General features: G+C 41.2%; 1 protein-coding gene across 3 annotated transcripts in view; it reads right to left on the bottom strand.

The window, feature by feature from the left end:
- MDN1 (midasin AAA ATPase 1) overlaps window positions 1-16,350 on the bottom strand; it is a 164,887-nt gene that overhangs the window by 105,613 nt on the left and 42,924 nt on the right. For all 3 annotated transcript variants that reach the window (XM_066358873.1, XM_066358874.1, XM_066358875.1), the window contains 5 exons: window positions 9,235-9,446; window positions 8,150-8,253; window positions 2,675-2,819; window positions 2,070-2,166; window positions 267-380 (listed from right to left, as the gene is read on the bottom strand). In XM_066358873.1, the coding sequence (XP_066214970.1) occupies window positions 267-380; window positions 2,070-2,166; window positions 2,675-2,819; window positions 8,150-8,253; window positions 9,235-9,446 (672 nt within the window). The remainder of the gene's footprint in view (window positions 1-266; window positions 381-2,069; window positions 2,167-2,674; window positions 2,820-8,149; window positions 8,254-9,234; window positions 9,447-16,350) is intronic.

The following is a 16,350-nucleotide window of genomic DNA, read 5'->3' as shown; positions in this document are numbered from 1 at the left end:
AAGATCAAGTGTAACCAAATTACGTGTCACAAGTGAAATCCAAATTCTTGTCCAACTGGGCTTTGGTCTGCCTCTTTACAACTTCTATATATACTTTCTTGTGTTAGCAAAATCTAAGGGAGTGCATAAGGGTCCAATTTTAAAAAAGAAATCTAATTAATGATCCTTTCTCCCCAGGTAGAAGAAAAAAAAAGAAAATAAATAGTATGAACAAAGCACACATATGTTCAAAGGAAAGGTCTAAGGAGAACCTGGAAAACACCTACTTTATGATTCCCTGCACAGTGGTCTTGCTTACACTCAATCCTTTCAGATAATCCGCAACAAGAATCTGTAAGTCCTCTTTACTTTCCAGTTCTTCTACATAAAGTTCTGTGAACCTATAAGACAAGTATTAACCATTTTTAGTAAGTTAACTTCTGGCAATAAAAAATGAAAATCAGAAGTTATGTAAACTCACTTTAACCACTTCTAGTATAAAATATAATATAATAAAATATAATATAGTCTTTCTCCTTGAGATAGATAGACCATAATGAAATAAACAATGATGCAACTACCAAAACCCTACCACTACTTCCCCTTAAAATGAAGTCTTCTACTTACAGTTCTTGCAAGAAACTTTCAAAAATAAGACTTTTTTTGCCTCATTTTCAGATTGCATATAAGTATGCACATATAAGTATGCAATCTGGCCGGTTGGCTCAGTGGTAGAGCGTCGGCCTGGCGTGCAGAAGTCCCAGGTTCGATTCCCGGCCAGGGCACACAGGAGAAGCGCCTGTCTGCTTCTCCACCCCTCCCCCTCTCCTTCCTCTCTGTCTCTCTCTTCCCCTCCCGCAGCCGAGGCTCCATTGGAGCAAAGATGGCCCAGGTGCTGGGGATGGCTCCATGGCCTCTGCCCCAGGCGCTAGAGTGGCTCTGGTCGCGACAGAGCGACGCCCCAGATGGGCAGAGCATCATCCCCTGGTGGGCGTGCCGGGTGGATCCCGGTCGGGCATGTGCGGGTGTGTCTGTCTGACTGTCTCCCCGTTTCCAGCTTCAGAAAAGTACAAAAAAAAAAAAAAAAGTATATGCAATATAAAATACATGTGACAAAAAAACCTTCACCATGAAAAATGACTGCACCAAAGAAAAGCACATATTTGTAGTTTATAAAATTTTGCTAAGAAGCTTTTATTACTTTCATAATGGGAGAGGAGATCTAAAACTATTTTAATAGTTTTAAAACTTAAAATTCAACAAAAAGTTACCAGTAATGTGGTCATGTATCTTTTCCCAAGACTACATACATAAAACACCAATAACTAAGTACCTTGTTCGTGTCAGTGAGGGCTTAATGCTGAAAACTGAAATTTAAAAGACCTTCTGCAAATCACCAGCCTCATTCAAGAGGACTTTGTTCTTAATATGTACTTATGCTATTATACTATGAAGTTTTTCTAATAGCCACAATGCCATTTGAACAAGGAAATACTTTTTGTTTTCAACATTATCCATGTGCCATAAAGTGTCATAACAACCCAAAAGGAAAACTCTCCACTGTTCTGGAGTTTTCTACATTCCTACCACCTAGAGAAAGTAAAGGAATATGACAAATAAGATTATAAGTAGCAAAGAAATTTCATGCACTATTATAGGGTTTGGTTATGTTAAAATTATTTATACTAATCAATAAATAACTGAAAAAACGTCTCCAGCCTGACCAGGCGGTGGAGCAGTGGATAGAGCGTCAGACTGGGATGCCGAGGGCCCAGGTTCGAGACCCCAAGGTCACCAGCTTGAGTGCGGACTCATCTGGTTTGAGCAAAAGCTCACCAGCTTGGATCCAAGGTCATTAACTCGAGCAAGGGGTTACTCGGTCTGCTGAAGGCCCGCGGTCAAGGCACATATGAAAAAGCAATCAATGAACAACTAAGGTGTCGCAATGCGCAACGAAAAACTAATGATTGGTGCTTCTCATCTCTCCGTTCCTGTCTGTCTGTCCCTGTCTATCCCTCTTTCTGTCTCTGTAAAACAACAACAACAACAAAAAACCAAACATCTCCATGAACTAGGTCATGTCCCCTTACCTGTTTCTTATTCCTGGTGGGAGATTTCTTTTGCCAACGTCAGTTGCTGGATTCATAGAGGCAAATAAACGGAAGTCAGGATGACGAACCAGTGGTTCTGTTAAAAGAAAATTATAAATTCTCTACAACCTGCAAAATCGAGTCATCAGGCACAGGTCCACAGGTCAAATAACTCTGCCTCGGGCTCAGCAAAGTTGATGTTGGTTGGTCAAACCATCCCTGACTTTTCTGAAACCCCAGTGGAAGTCAGCTTCTAGACCTATGTACACAACTTAATCTTATGCTGCCATTCTACCACCTTTTTTTTTTTTTCTACCACCTTTTTTATAGGTGTGGTTTTCACTATCATTTATCTTTTCTCACCTATTCACAAGCATGTATTTTTCTACTAATTGTGCATGTCTATTACCTACTACACAAATGTCTTGACAAATTATCTTATTCTTTGAATTCCCCATACCACCTGACTTCTACAGAGAACAGATATCTATAGACTAAACAAATCCAACTGGGCAGCCCATGTAATCCACCTAACTCATAGATTCTTACAGTAGAAAGGTCAAAAGACCTGGCAGCAAATTAGAGCCCAAAGGGTCAAGTCCTACCTGTGTCCCCTCGATCAAGCAACACCAGAGAGCCAGAGGAGCCTTCAAGTAAACCACTGAGACATTCTAATGTTTCTGGAGCAGCCAGGTTAATCTCATCTAGCAACATCCACTCTCCTTTCTTTACAGCCTGAGCTAATGTACCCTGAAGAAGATAAAGTAAAATGGTAAGAATCCAGTTCAAATAAGAACACAGTCACAAAAAAGTTATATAAGCAGGGTTAGAACAGAGGCAAGGCCAAACCTCTCCAACAGGAGGGGCTTATGCCCTACATGCCAGACGGCTGCCCAGTGTTAACTTGTTTTAAATGTCTAAAAGGATCAAGGGGATCTCCTCTTTGATCCTAAGAGTGAGATGCCATAAACTAGATCATCTCATTATATGGATATGAGAGAAATGATAACAATATATTTAGGTGTTTAAAGGCACCCAGATTGTTAGTAACAGCACCCAAAATAAATACAGGGTCAAACTATGACTATACCAAGATCAGATAAGGACTAAATCAAAGATGTGCAGTGATTGAAATACGCAGCCTTTCACAGTAGCTGAAAAATATCAAAATGAATCTTTCTAACTATTCTGTACTGACTTAGTATCTGAGTTCTATTTCAAGAGTATCAAAAAAAAAATCTTACAGTTGAGACATCAAAACCTGAACTGTTTTACTATTATTAAGACTGCTCTATACTTTTGTTTTCCTAATGATCCCGACAAAGTATCTTCTACAAATTTAATGTACAAAAAAAGAACAAAATATTAAACTTCAGTGTAATGCTAAGTCATGAAATAGGTATAAACCCTCCTTTGAGAACACTTGACATTTTAATTGGTTATTTTAGAAATAATTATAGTAGGATTAAGCACTGATGACCAAATTTCCCACATGGATGAACAAATGGTTGCGTGACCTTCTGTCATACTAAAACACCATCTCAAGTAAGATTCCCACCTCCCTTAGGATGTGGTCTAAAGAGTATCACAGGGACAACTGCGGATGAACTATTTCAGCAGTTCCTCCTTCTTCAAAGACTTGTATGTCAACATAGAGCTCCATGTTTTATAAGACATACTCGAGCTCACTCCATGCTCCCTGGAGCTTTAGCACAAGGAAATGCTCTTGTTGATCAAACTACCCAAAAGAAAATTATTTGGAGCAACCATGACAGAGCGAACAATTCAGTCTCATACTATTCATCACCAGAATGCTGCAGCCCTGTGTAAACAGCTTCAACTTTCTCGGGAAGCAGCACGGCAGATTGGTAAATCCTGTCCAAGATGTCCTATCTGTCCCTTCATTTGGAGTTAACCCTCAAGGACCCCTACCAGGACAACTTTGGCAAATGGAGGTTACTCATATACCTTCATTTGGCAAACAGCCCTATGTCCATGTTACAGTGGATACTTATTCTGGATTTATATACTGTACATAGTAACCTCTGCCAGATCAGGAGAGGCTGCTAAGCAGGTTATAGCTCATTGTCTGTATGCATTGTTCTATTATTGGATTTCCTAAACTGGTTAAAACTGACAATGCTCCTGCATATGTAGCTAAAGCATTTACTGTATTTTGTCAAACCTTTCGAATTATGGGTATTTCTTACAATCTTTAAAGTCAAGGTATTATTAAATCATACCTAGCAAATATTTTAAGGTCAATTTAAAAAAATTTAAAAGGGGGAGTCATACCCTGGAACTCCTATGGGTCTACCATATCATGCTTTTTACTTAAAAATTTTTAAATTTCTTTTGAATGCTGATAAACAGGAGACGCCAAATCTTCTTCTCCTGCAAACTTCTACCTTCTTTTATTTGATCCAGCTAATAACACTGTTTTGTCTTTTTCCAAATAGCTCCAGATATATGGAAAAGGTTTATATAGGCGGATGGAGATCCTCAAACCCCTCAGCGAGATCTTCTGAGCATGGCTTTTAAGGTACCAAGAGGCAGAAAAAGCCCAAAAGAGAGCAGGTGAACTACCAGCTTTTAGACTATGCCCTTAAAGGCTCCAACACCCTAAAGAAGTCTCATAGGAATCCATCTGGGTCCTGCTTCAATAGTGAATAGGAAGGTCACTGAGCTAAAGCCTGCCAGGCTTACATACCTTTGCTGTGAGGAAAAGGGACACTGGAAGTAGGCTTCCCCCTCGCTCCTCTAAGGGAGGGTTCAGTCTCTTCCAGCCCTGCTCCAGCCACCTATGACCTAACCTTGCCCAGAATGCTAGGGTTTGCCACTGAAGGCTGAAGGTGCCCAGGGCCTTCGGCCCCATCTACAACACTGTGGACGAGCCTAGGGTATTTCTTCCAAGAAGCAGGTAAACTGATCTCATTTACACAAGTGCCACTTAACTATGTCTTGTCTGAATAGTCAGGTTTTTTATTCTTCTCTCAAAGATCTCTGTTGTGGGTGTTGATAGTCCTATTTTCTGCTGCTTTGCTTAATATATAGTGTTTCCCTTATTCCTCCTACCTCAATGCTCCACTCATATTTCAGGCTGGGACCTACTCCTAACTTAGAGCTCTCTCTCTCCCTTTTGCCAACTTCTATTATGAATCTACCTTTGCCACCCACCTTAGTGTATTCCAAGGTTCTCTTTACTACGCCACAGTTGCAGAGCTCCAGGGAAAAGCACCCTGGTCTCATCTCTCCAGGCAGAGAACAGAGGTTCCATCTCCACACATGCTGATGGCTTTTCCAGTCTACCTGAATCATTACCAGCTAGAAGCAGCGGTCATTGGGACTTGGACGTGAGCTGCAAGGTATAGAATTGTGACAACAATTCCAGTGCCATGCGGACTTTTCCTGGACTCCTGCTCCTTGTGATAGCTCCTAACGGACTGAACTGGGGTTGGGTTGCATTCACAGGGATTTGGAACGGTGTTGGTGCCAACTTGGACTTGGTGAACATGTTAAGGACACTACTCTTTTACGGATTCTTGCTATATTGGTCAAGAGTTTGCTTAAAGGCTTTAATCACTGTAAAAAAAATATATATATATATTTTTTTTTTTTGGACAGAATCGAAAAGTTCTGTCCATTTTTGGAATAAAACAAAATACAAATTTTTCTTACTGTCAATAAACTTTATTAAATAATATATTTCCACACCAATCCTATCTTCCGAATATGGTCCGAAATGATTTGCTGAGCTAAATTAAGCCTTTCTGCGATATCTGATGTTGTCAGAAAAGGTCTTGCTCCAACATGGTCTTAACAACATCGTCATCGATCAAAGATGGTTGCCCAGAACATGGCTTATCAGAAAGGTCGAAATCACCTGTTTTGAATTTTTCAAACCATCTTCTGCATGTCCTATCAGAAACTGTACCTTCACCAAACACTTGCAATAAATTTCTACATGCTTCTGTAGCATTTCTTTCTTGTTGAAATTCGTATACAATACAGTGGCGTAAATGAACTTTATCAGTAGCCATGGGTACACTATCGCTTCACACATAAAGACTAACGTGAATCAACTTTGTTTTAGTTAATTTGCTACGTCAGTATGTATACATTAAGTGATAAAAATAGAGAGGCACACATGCGCCAAATAAACATGTGCTTATGTGTTGAAACTTGTGATAGAAACGAACAGAACTTTCTGGTAGACCTTTTATATATATATGACTGGATAAAGATGTGGCACACATACACGATGGTATACTACTCAGCCATAAGAAATGATGACATCGGGACCTGACCTGTGGTGGCACAGTGGATAAAGCATCGACCTGGAAATGCTGAGGTCGCGGGTTCGAAACCCTGGGCTTGCCTGGTCAAGGCACATATGGGAGTTGATGCTTCCAGCTCCTCCCCCCTTCTCTCTCTCTGTCTCTCCTCTCTCTCTCTCTCTCTCTGTCTCTCCCTTTCCTCTCTAAAACGAATAAATAAAAAAGAAAAAAAAACAACTAAGCTTTAGAAATGATGATGTCGGATCATCTACAACAAAATGGTGGGATCTTGATAACATTATACGGAGTGAAATAAGTAAATCAGAAAAAAACAAGAACTATATGATTCCATTGGTGGGACATAAAACGAGACTAAGAGACATGGACAAGAGTGTGGTGGTTATGGGGGGAGGGAGGAGGGAGAGGGGAAGGGGAGGGGCACAAAGAAAACTAGATAGAAGGTGATGGAGGACAATCCGACTTTGGGTGATGGGTATGCAACATAATTGAATGACAAGATAACCTGGACATGTTTTCTTTGAATATATGTATCCTAATTTATTGATATCACCCCATTAAAATTAATAAAAATTTATGTATAAAAGACGACCAAAAAAAAAAACAGAGTATCACAGAAAAAAATTTCTAAAACTAAAAACTAAAAGTTTAAGTCGTGAACATTTAATTAAGCTGATTTTCCTTAGAGACTCATAGGACAGAAAACAGCAGAACTATCCATGCTCTAGAATCAAGGAGGCCTAACTGGACAGAAGCAAACCCGGGCACTTGCTCTGGCTCTCACACACAGAGCTCGGAAACAAGAGGCAAACCCGTGCGCCTGCTCTGGCTCTCACACACAGAGCTCGGAAACAAGACGCAAACCCGTGCGCTTGCTCTGGCTCTCTCTCTCACACACAGAGCTCGGAAACAAGAGGCAAACCCGTGCGCCTGCTCTGGCTCTCACACACAGAGCTCGGAAACAAGACGCAAACCCCCGCGCTTGCTCTGGCTCTCAGACACAGAGCTCGGAAACAAGACGCAAACCCGGGCGCTTGCTCTCTCTCTCACACACAGAGCTCGGAAACAAGACGCAACCCCGGGTGCTTGCTCTCTCTCTCACACACAGAGCTCGGAAACAAGACGCAAACCCGTGCGCTTGCTCTGGCTCTCACACAGAGCTCGGAAACAAGACGCAAACCCGTGCGCTTGCTCTCTCTCTCACACACAGAGCTCGGAAACAAGACGCAAACCCGGGCGCTTGCTCTGGCTCTCACACACAGAGCTCGGAAATAAGACGCAAACCCGGGCGCTTGCTCTGGCTCTCACACACAGAGCTCGGAAACAAGACGCAAACCCGTGCGCTTGCTCTGGCTCTCACACACAGAGCTCGGAAACAAGACGCAAACCCGGGCGCTTGCTCTCTCTCTCACACACAGAGCTCGGAAACAAGACGCAAACCCGGGCGCTTGCTCTGGCTCTCTCTCTCACACACAGAGCTCGGAAACAAGACGCAAACCCGGGCGCTTGCTCTCTCTCTCACACACAGAGCTCGGAAACAACGCGGAGCTCACTAGCTGTCCTCAACTGCCAGCTTTAAAAATAGCTGCTCATTAATACTTTACCATTTCCATTAAGAACATCTTTCAAAATCTCCCCCCATTAAGTGTTTATTGAGTCTTGAACAGTAAACACTAAAAATAGCTACACAAACAGAATGCAAAATAGAAGCCTGCTTAAAACTTACATTTAGCATAAAATTGACAGTTCCTTGACCTTAATAATTAATAACTAAGGCAAAAGTACCTCTACAAATGCAAACAACAGGGTATTTTCAGTCATTTTCATCTGTTGTTGGGCATGGTTGAGTCTAAGACCAAATGCTTCCCATTTTTCTTTTAGGAATAACCCTAGAAAAGAGTAAAAAATTTAACACATATTTTGAATTGTTTATAATTTAAACACAAAAACCATGCAATTAACAAAACACAAAAATCAAACATTTCATAAGTATAAAATAAATCCAAACACTTGCTAAGTGGGTCCTGGACGGTTGGCTCAGTGATAGAGCATCGGCCTGATGTGTGAATGTCCCGGGTTCGATTTCTGGTCAGGGCACACAGGAAAAGTGCCCACCTGCTTCTCCACCCCTCCCCCTCTCGCTTCTCTTTCTCTCTCTCTTTCTCTTCCCCTCCCTCCTGCAACCATGACTCAATTGCAGCGAGTTGGTCCCAGGCGCTGAGGATGGCTCCATGACCTCTGCCTCAGGAGCTAAGAAGACCTCAGTTGCTGAGACACAGAGCAACACCCCAGATGGACAGAGCATCGCCCAGTAGGGGGCTTGCCAGGTGGATCCTGGTCAGGGTGCATGTGGGAGTCTGTCTCTGCCTCTCCTCCTCACACTGAATAAAAACAACAAAAGACTTGCTAAGTGTTAGCCAGAATGCTAGTTAACACATTTGTATGTACACGTATTAGTAAACATATGTATTCATATGTATATGTATATATATTATTTATCCCTCACAACAACCCTCTAAAATAGGTACTCTTATTTACATTTTATAGATGAGAAAGCATAGAGAAGATAACTAAGCTACCAAAAGCCCCACGGCTATGAAATACTGCTCTTTAGAAATAACCTCTTTTTCTATGGAAATGTGAGTGATCACTAAGTGGTACTTGTACATCCACATACCAACCTTTGATTCTTCTGGGAATCATGCCTTGAGTCATGGAAGCAGCAATACTTCAAAATTAGTAATCTTTGCTCTAAGTCCTAGAAAGCTCCAATTTGTATTGCTTCATTTCTCCCCCAAAATCTTTCCTAATTCTGTTAATTGAGCACCAGCCTCAAGCCCTCCCACTAGCAGCCTGGGTCACATTCTTACCAGTTTCATTCTCTTTTCCATCCTTGCTGACAGCCGACTTGTGCACGTGCTGCATTAGTCTGAGGAGATCATGCCACCGTTTCTGCCTGTAACAGGTCTGAATGTGCCCCAAGAACGTGAAGTTTTGCTTCTTGGAAAATGTCTGGGCAAAGAGTTCCTCAAATGCCTCCCGTAAAGGTAGCCAAATAAGCTTATGGTCCACTGGTTTGTAACTAAAACAAATGGCAATTGTGATACACAGACTACTGAAGACAACAGAACAGAAAACCATGACTTGGAAAATAGGAATAGGTCTATGATTTCTTTTACTCAAAATCAGAAATAATACCAAAATACTTAAAATGTATTAAAGTTTTCAATCATAATGTATTTTCTGTACTGTGTTTAAAGAGAGTATACTAAAGGTAAAAACTAGTATTAAACATTAAAAATTTTTGAAATTCCTAGCTGGGCACTGAAACACATCATTTATTTTACTAACATTTAAATAAACATCATGAATAGGGCTTAATAATAAATCATTTTATTACAACCAACAAAAAACTTTTCAGAGTATTTTAGAATAAAAATATAACCATATTATGAAAATGACTTAAACAGAGTGAACTCAGTTCATGCTGTCTCAATGAGGGAGAGAGGGTACTGCTCCCAAAGAGATATTAGCCAAAAAAATCCTAGATATTACCCTCCACAGCTCAACTTTTTATTCTATACTATTTAATTTTTAAAAAAATATTTTTTTATTTTTTGAGACAGGGACAGACAGGAAGGAGGTGAGATGAGAAGCATCAACTCATAGTTGCAGCACCTTAGTTGTTCACTGACTGCTTTCTCGTATGTGCCTTGCCTGGTAGGGGGGCTCTAGCTGAGCCAGAGAACCCTTGTTCAAGCCAGTGACTTTGGGTTTCAAGCCAATGACCTTTGGGCTTAAGCCAGTGACCATGGGGTCATCTCTATGATCCCATACTCAAGTCGGCAACCCCGTGTGCAAGCCGGTTGACCTGGGGTTTCGAAGCTGAGTCTTAAGCATCCACACTGACGCTCTATCAAGTGCACCACTGCCTGGTCAGGCTTTTCCATAGTATTTAAATTCTCTCTTATTCCTTAGCATTTTATTTATCTGGCTGTGGAGTTAGGAAATTCATTTAAAATAATTTTTAATTTAATATTCGGGGGTTGAAGTTATTAATAATGAAAAGAGTCAAGAAACACTGCTCTAGCTAAACAGTAAGTTGTCTTGAGTAGCACTAATTAATTACTCCCAGAAAATCTCAAGTATACAATTTCCCATAGCCTAAAATACTAAATACTACAATTCAAAGATGGTAACATAAATTTATCCAAGAAAAATAACAAGTTGAGAAATGAAACAATACCAAATATGTTTCAGAGCAGTCTAGCACTTTGGAGAACTCCCAGATACTATTTACTCATTGGCCTGTGATGCAGGAATAATGAGGTGAGTACAACCCCATGTCCTGATACTGAGAATCTATATCAAAGAGTTTGATTCCAGAAATAGAAAGTATGAGAACTTAAAACTCACTTTTACTTCCTAGTAAGCACCAACGCATTAGTAAAGACATCTGTTTACTCCATGTATTCAACAAAAATGCCCTGAGTACCTGTCATGTGTTAGGCACCATGTAAGTAAGACCCACAGGTCCTGCCCCTCTGCAGTTTACAATCTAATCAAATGCTGTGTGGTGGCTAGGGCTGGGCAGCAGAGCTGAAGGAAGGCTATTATGTCAGAAAAATGCCACTGCCAGGTTATAAAGGGCTATACAGGTCAAAATAAAGCCTTTGTATCATATTCTAAATGGACTAAGAAGCCAGTGGAGGAATTTGAGGAAGAGGTGATGTGATCTGATTACACTATAAAAGGAATCACTGTGGCCTGACCTGTGGTAGCGCAGTAGATAGAGCATCGACCTGGAACACTGAGGTCGCCTGTTCGAAACCCTGCACTTGTCTGGTCAAGGCACATATGGGAGTTGATGCTTCCTATTCCTCCCCCCCACCCCAGTTCTCTCTCTCTCTCTCTCTCTCTCTCTCTCTCCTCTCTAAAATGAATAAATAAAAAGAAAAAAAATGTAATAAATAAATAAATAAATAAAAGGGTCGCCATAACTACTAAATGGCAGATGCACTTCAGGGAGCTTAGGAGTGGAAACAAAGGTGACAGATCCATGTACTGGACCAGGCAAAAGGAGAGAACCAGAAAGAAAACAGAAGTGCTAAGAAATTAAAATATACATGACTTAAATAAAACTGTTAGCCTTAAACATAGTAGTATAAATGGAATTCAAAGCTAACTGACACAGAATTTTTTTTTAAGATTTTTATTGATTTTAGAGAGGGGAGGGAGAGAGAGAGAGAGAGAGAGAGAGAAGAAGGAGGAGGAGGAGGAGGAGGAGGAGGAGGAAGCATCAACTCCCACATGTGTCTTGACCAGGCAAGCCCAGGGTTTTGAACCAGTGACTTCAGCATTCCAGGTCGACGCTTTATCCATTGCGCCACCATAGGTCAGGCCCAGAATTTTTTAATTGAATTTATTGAGGTAACATTCAAAAAGTCATACAGGTTTCAAGTGTACAATTCAATAAATCATCACCTGCACACTGCACTGTGTGCCCACTGCTCCAAGCAAAATCTCTTTCTGTCCCCACTTATTTCCCCCCTTCGCCCATCTCCACAACCCCCAGCCCCCTTTCCCTCTGGTTATCACCACACTGTTATCAGTTTCTATGTGTTATATATATATACATATGTTTTTCTGTCTAATTCCTTTACCTACTTTCATCCAACCCCGCACACCCCTCCCCTCTGACAGCTGTCAGTATGTTCCATGCATCCAAGCTGAGGCAGAATAATGACCAAGAATACAGATGTTCAAGGCAGACTACCTGGGTTCACACCATGGACCAGCCATTACCTGGAACACAGTGCTAAACCCCTGTGTGCTTCCTTCTCTCATGTATGAAATGGAGATCATGAACAGTCTGTGTCTCACGGTTGTTAAGGACAAGTGGATTGGCACAGATAAAGGATTCAATTCAGTGCCTGGCACATGAGTGCCACATCAGTTAGCTTTATATAAAAAAATTTTAAGTGTTAGCTGTTGTAATCATTACAGTTACTAATTGGTTCAGTATACTGAATTCATGAATGAAGGAAGTGGCTTAATATTTCCAATTAGACTTGAGTTCCTTAAGAGAAAATTCCATTCATTTCAAGCTGAACATAGTTCTGAAAGTTAAGTCAATACATATTTCAAGTAAGTGATTAAAAATGAGCAAACATACATCTCACAAAAGAAAAAAAGCAAAATGAACTATGACACTAACCCTCAATGAGAACTAACCTGACACCTGGGAGAACTGGTGACGCAGTGTATGACCCAGTTTCCAGTGTCTTCTACAGAGAAAAGTTGTCTCAAGAGCAGCCTAGCCTGACCAGGCGGTGGCACAGTGGACGGAGCGTCGGACTGGGATGTGGAGGACCCAGGTTCGAGACCCTGAGGTTGCCAGCTTGAGCGCGGGCTCATCTGGCTTGAGCAAAGCTCACCAGCTTGGACCCAAGGTTGCTGGCTCAAGCAAAAGGTTACTCAGTCTGCTGAAGGCCCACAGTCAAGGTACATATGAGAAATCAATGAACAACTAAGGTGTTGCAACGCGTAATGAATAACTGATAATTGATGCTTCTCATTTCTCTCCATTCCTGTCTGTCTGTCCCTATCTATCCCTCTCTCTGACTCTCTGTTTCTGTTAAAAAAAAATTTAAAAAAAGCTCACCAGCTTGGACCCAAGGTCGCTGGCTTGAGCAAGGGGTTACTCGGTCAGCTGTAGCCCCAAGGTCAAGGCACATATGAGAAATCAATCAATGAACAACTGAAGTGCCACAACGAAAAACTGATGATTGATACTTCTCATCTCTCTCCGTTCCTGTCTGTTTGTTCCTATCTATCCCTTTCTCTGACTCTCTCTCTGTGTAAAAAAAAAAAAAAAAAAAAAGCAGCCTAAAGGCGGTGTGGGAGGTTCTAGAATACCAGGCCCCCATGGAAAGTAACTTCGGTCCTACCCGTTATATATATGGAGCCTGCCAGGCATTCATTTGAAAAAGGAAATGACTCTCCAAAATTATAATATGTGAAAGAGCACCAAGTGCAAAAGCAACAGAAAACAGCTATGCTGAGTAACTGGAGTGATACACACTGCTCTGCACACTGGGGTCAGGACTCCAGCCTGCTCTCTCCTGCGGTTTCTCTTTCTGTGGGTGGCAGGAGGACAGGGCTGGACATTTAATTTCCATGAGATCTTCAATCTTCCTCCCATTTTTTCCTTCCTTCACTGCTAAGTTCTCAAGGGCCCCGTCCCTTTCACTGTCTCTCTCACTCCCTCAGCGCTGCCCCTCCCAGTGCTCTTCTCCAGTCAGTGCCATGAAGTGCTCGGATTTCCCCACCAGACGTTCTCTTTCTGGAATGATTTCTTTTTTTTTATGTAGACAGAGAGTCAGAGAGACAGACAGGGACAGACAGGAACAGAGAGAGATGAGAAGCATCAATCATCAGTTTTTCGTTGCGACACCTTAGCGTTGTTCATCAATTGCTCTCTCATATGTGCCTTGACCGTGGGCTACAGCAGACCAAGGAACCCCTTGCTCAAGCCAGCGACTTTGGGTCCAAGCTGATGAGCTTTGCTCAAACCAGATGATCCTGCGCTCAAGCTGGCGACCTCGGGGTCTCGAACCTGGGTCCTCCGCATCCCAGTCTGACGCTCTATCCACTGTGCAATTGCCTGGTCAGGCTCTTTCTGGAATGATTTCATTTGCTTCCTCAAAGTCCTCTACTCTTTCTCCTTCTCATAAGCTCTCCTCACCCTTAATGCTGTTGAAATTTGGTTTAGTTTTCTACTTTCAGGTAATCTGAAGGTCTACCTGTTACCTAACAGAAACTCACTTTAAATATAAGGGCAAAATTAGTTAAAAGTTAAATGACAGAAAAGATACACCACACTAACAATAATCAAAAAACAAGGGGTACATACTCTAACAAAGATCAGAGGCAATCTGTAGAAAAGTAGTTTAAGAGTCTAATGGTCTTTAAGGCCTTACTTTTATAAAGTATCTTTAGCCTTAATTTTTTTTAGCTTCAATAATTAAAAAAAAATAATAACCTAAAAGAAGCAGATTTGCAAACCAGACTAATTAGGTCTATAAATTTCTTCTATTTTTCTTACCATAGTATTTGACACATGCAAAATATGTTTAAATTAAGTTATAATACATAAACATGAAACATGAAACTAATCACACATCCCAAGAACAGAAATATACCCCCTCTCTGTCCCCTCTTCCTGTCTATGCCTGAATTTTACTTTCCACTTCCCTGCCTTTATACAATCATTTTTGGTCTTCCCATTTTATACATAGGATTGTTAAACAAGGCAATCATATATATATCCCATTATATTATATATTAAAATGATTTGATTTATACCACTTTCCAGTAATACAAAAGTATAGAAAACAATGTATACTTCCAACCACACAAAAACTAAAGTGTATGCAGGTTTTCTTCTGATAACTGATGCTAGACTACTAACAAGGAACAATGGATATATATTCTTTTCAAGTTTACCAAAATAAAATTCCAGTTACCACATCGATGGCAAATGGGCTCCTGTGTACTCACTACACATTTAAATCTATTTGCAATGGCTGACATAACGTTACAAACTTTTAGAAAAGACAAGTCCAGGCTATGCTCAATTAGTATGAGATTTATACCATCTGTGTTAGAAATACTTAACAGGACATTTCTAAAAACTTACGTAAATATAGATATACACAGTATGACAAACATGCCTAGCTAAATAATAAATTCCATAGAGTAATAAAAAAAAAAGGTTGCCAAGTATCTTAGTGAAGGAATGGGGGGATTTAAATGCCAACTGAACAGAAGTAAAATAAAAACGAGATAGAAAGATCACCGAGGAAAAATAACAAAGTGAAAGTAAGTAGGGTTAGAGTAAAAGAAACCTCAGCTAATTAATTTTAAGACAGAATATAAACTTAAAAGCTTTAATTACTATAAGCAGTGGGTGGGTAAGCAAAGGAAAAGCACCCCCTGAAGGAGGACTGTGAAGGGGCACTATACCCAGAACAAGGAGACAAGGGAGACGAAGAGTAAAAATAAAAATACTGCTAGGCCTGGCCTGTGGAGGCACAGTGAATAAAGAGTTGACCAGAGGAGAGGAACACTGAGGTCACCAGTTCAAAACTCTGGGCTTGCCTGGTCAAGGCACATATAGCAAGCAATCAACAGCTAAAGTGAAGCAACTAGGAGTTGATACTGCTCACTCCCCCAACCCCTGTAAAGTCAATAATTAAAATCTTTAAAACAAATAAATTTAGAAATAATGCTAGGGCAGAATGTGACCCTCAAGAAAAGAGATAAGGCCCTGGCCGGTTGGCTCAGTGGTAGAGCGTCAGCCTGGTGTGCGGGAGTCCCAGGTTCGATTCCCAGCCAGGGCACACAGGAGAAGCGCCCATCTGCTTCTCCACCCCTCCCCCTCTCCTTCCTCTCTGTCTCTCTCTTCCCCTCCCGCAGCCAAGGCTCCATTGGAGCAAAGTTTGCCTGGGCACTGAGGATGGCTCCGTGGCCTCTGCCTCAGGCGCTAGAATGGCTCTGATTGTGGCAGAGCGACGCCCCAGATGGGCAGAGCATCACCCCCTGGTGGGCATGCCGGGTGGATCCCGGTCAGGTGCATGCGGGAGTCAGTCTGACTGCCTCCCCGTTTCCAACTTCAGGAAAAAAAAAAGAGAGAGAGATAAATGAAAAGCTTTCTGGCACATGCCATAAAAAGCAATAAATTCTATTATTTTAGGCCTTTAAGGATTTTTAAAGTTGTCATTTAGAGTTAACAGGATCCCAGCATCCCTCAACATAAGGTATGCCAGTAAGTATCCATCAGTTTTACAGCCTTCAGCACAAAAATTGCTCCTGAAACTAATATTCAAAATGCCAAAAGGGAAGACAGGATTTTAATGAGCACAGTGGAGCCCCACGGGCAACATGTAGGCAAGCAGAGTGCTACTTGGTGTTCTAACACTTTC

The sequence above is a fragment of the Saccopteryx leptura genome, chromosome 1, assembly GCF_036850995.1.
Source record: "Saccopteryx leptura isolate mSacLep1 chromosome 1, mSacLep1_pri_phased_curated, whole genome shotgun sequence".
Lineage (NCBI taxonomy): Eukaryota > Metazoa > Chordata > Mammalia > Chiroptera > Emballonuridae > Saccopteryx > Saccopteryx leptura.
Note: the sequence above shows the minus strand (reverse complement) of the source record. Positions and strands in the feature narration are given on the sequence as shown.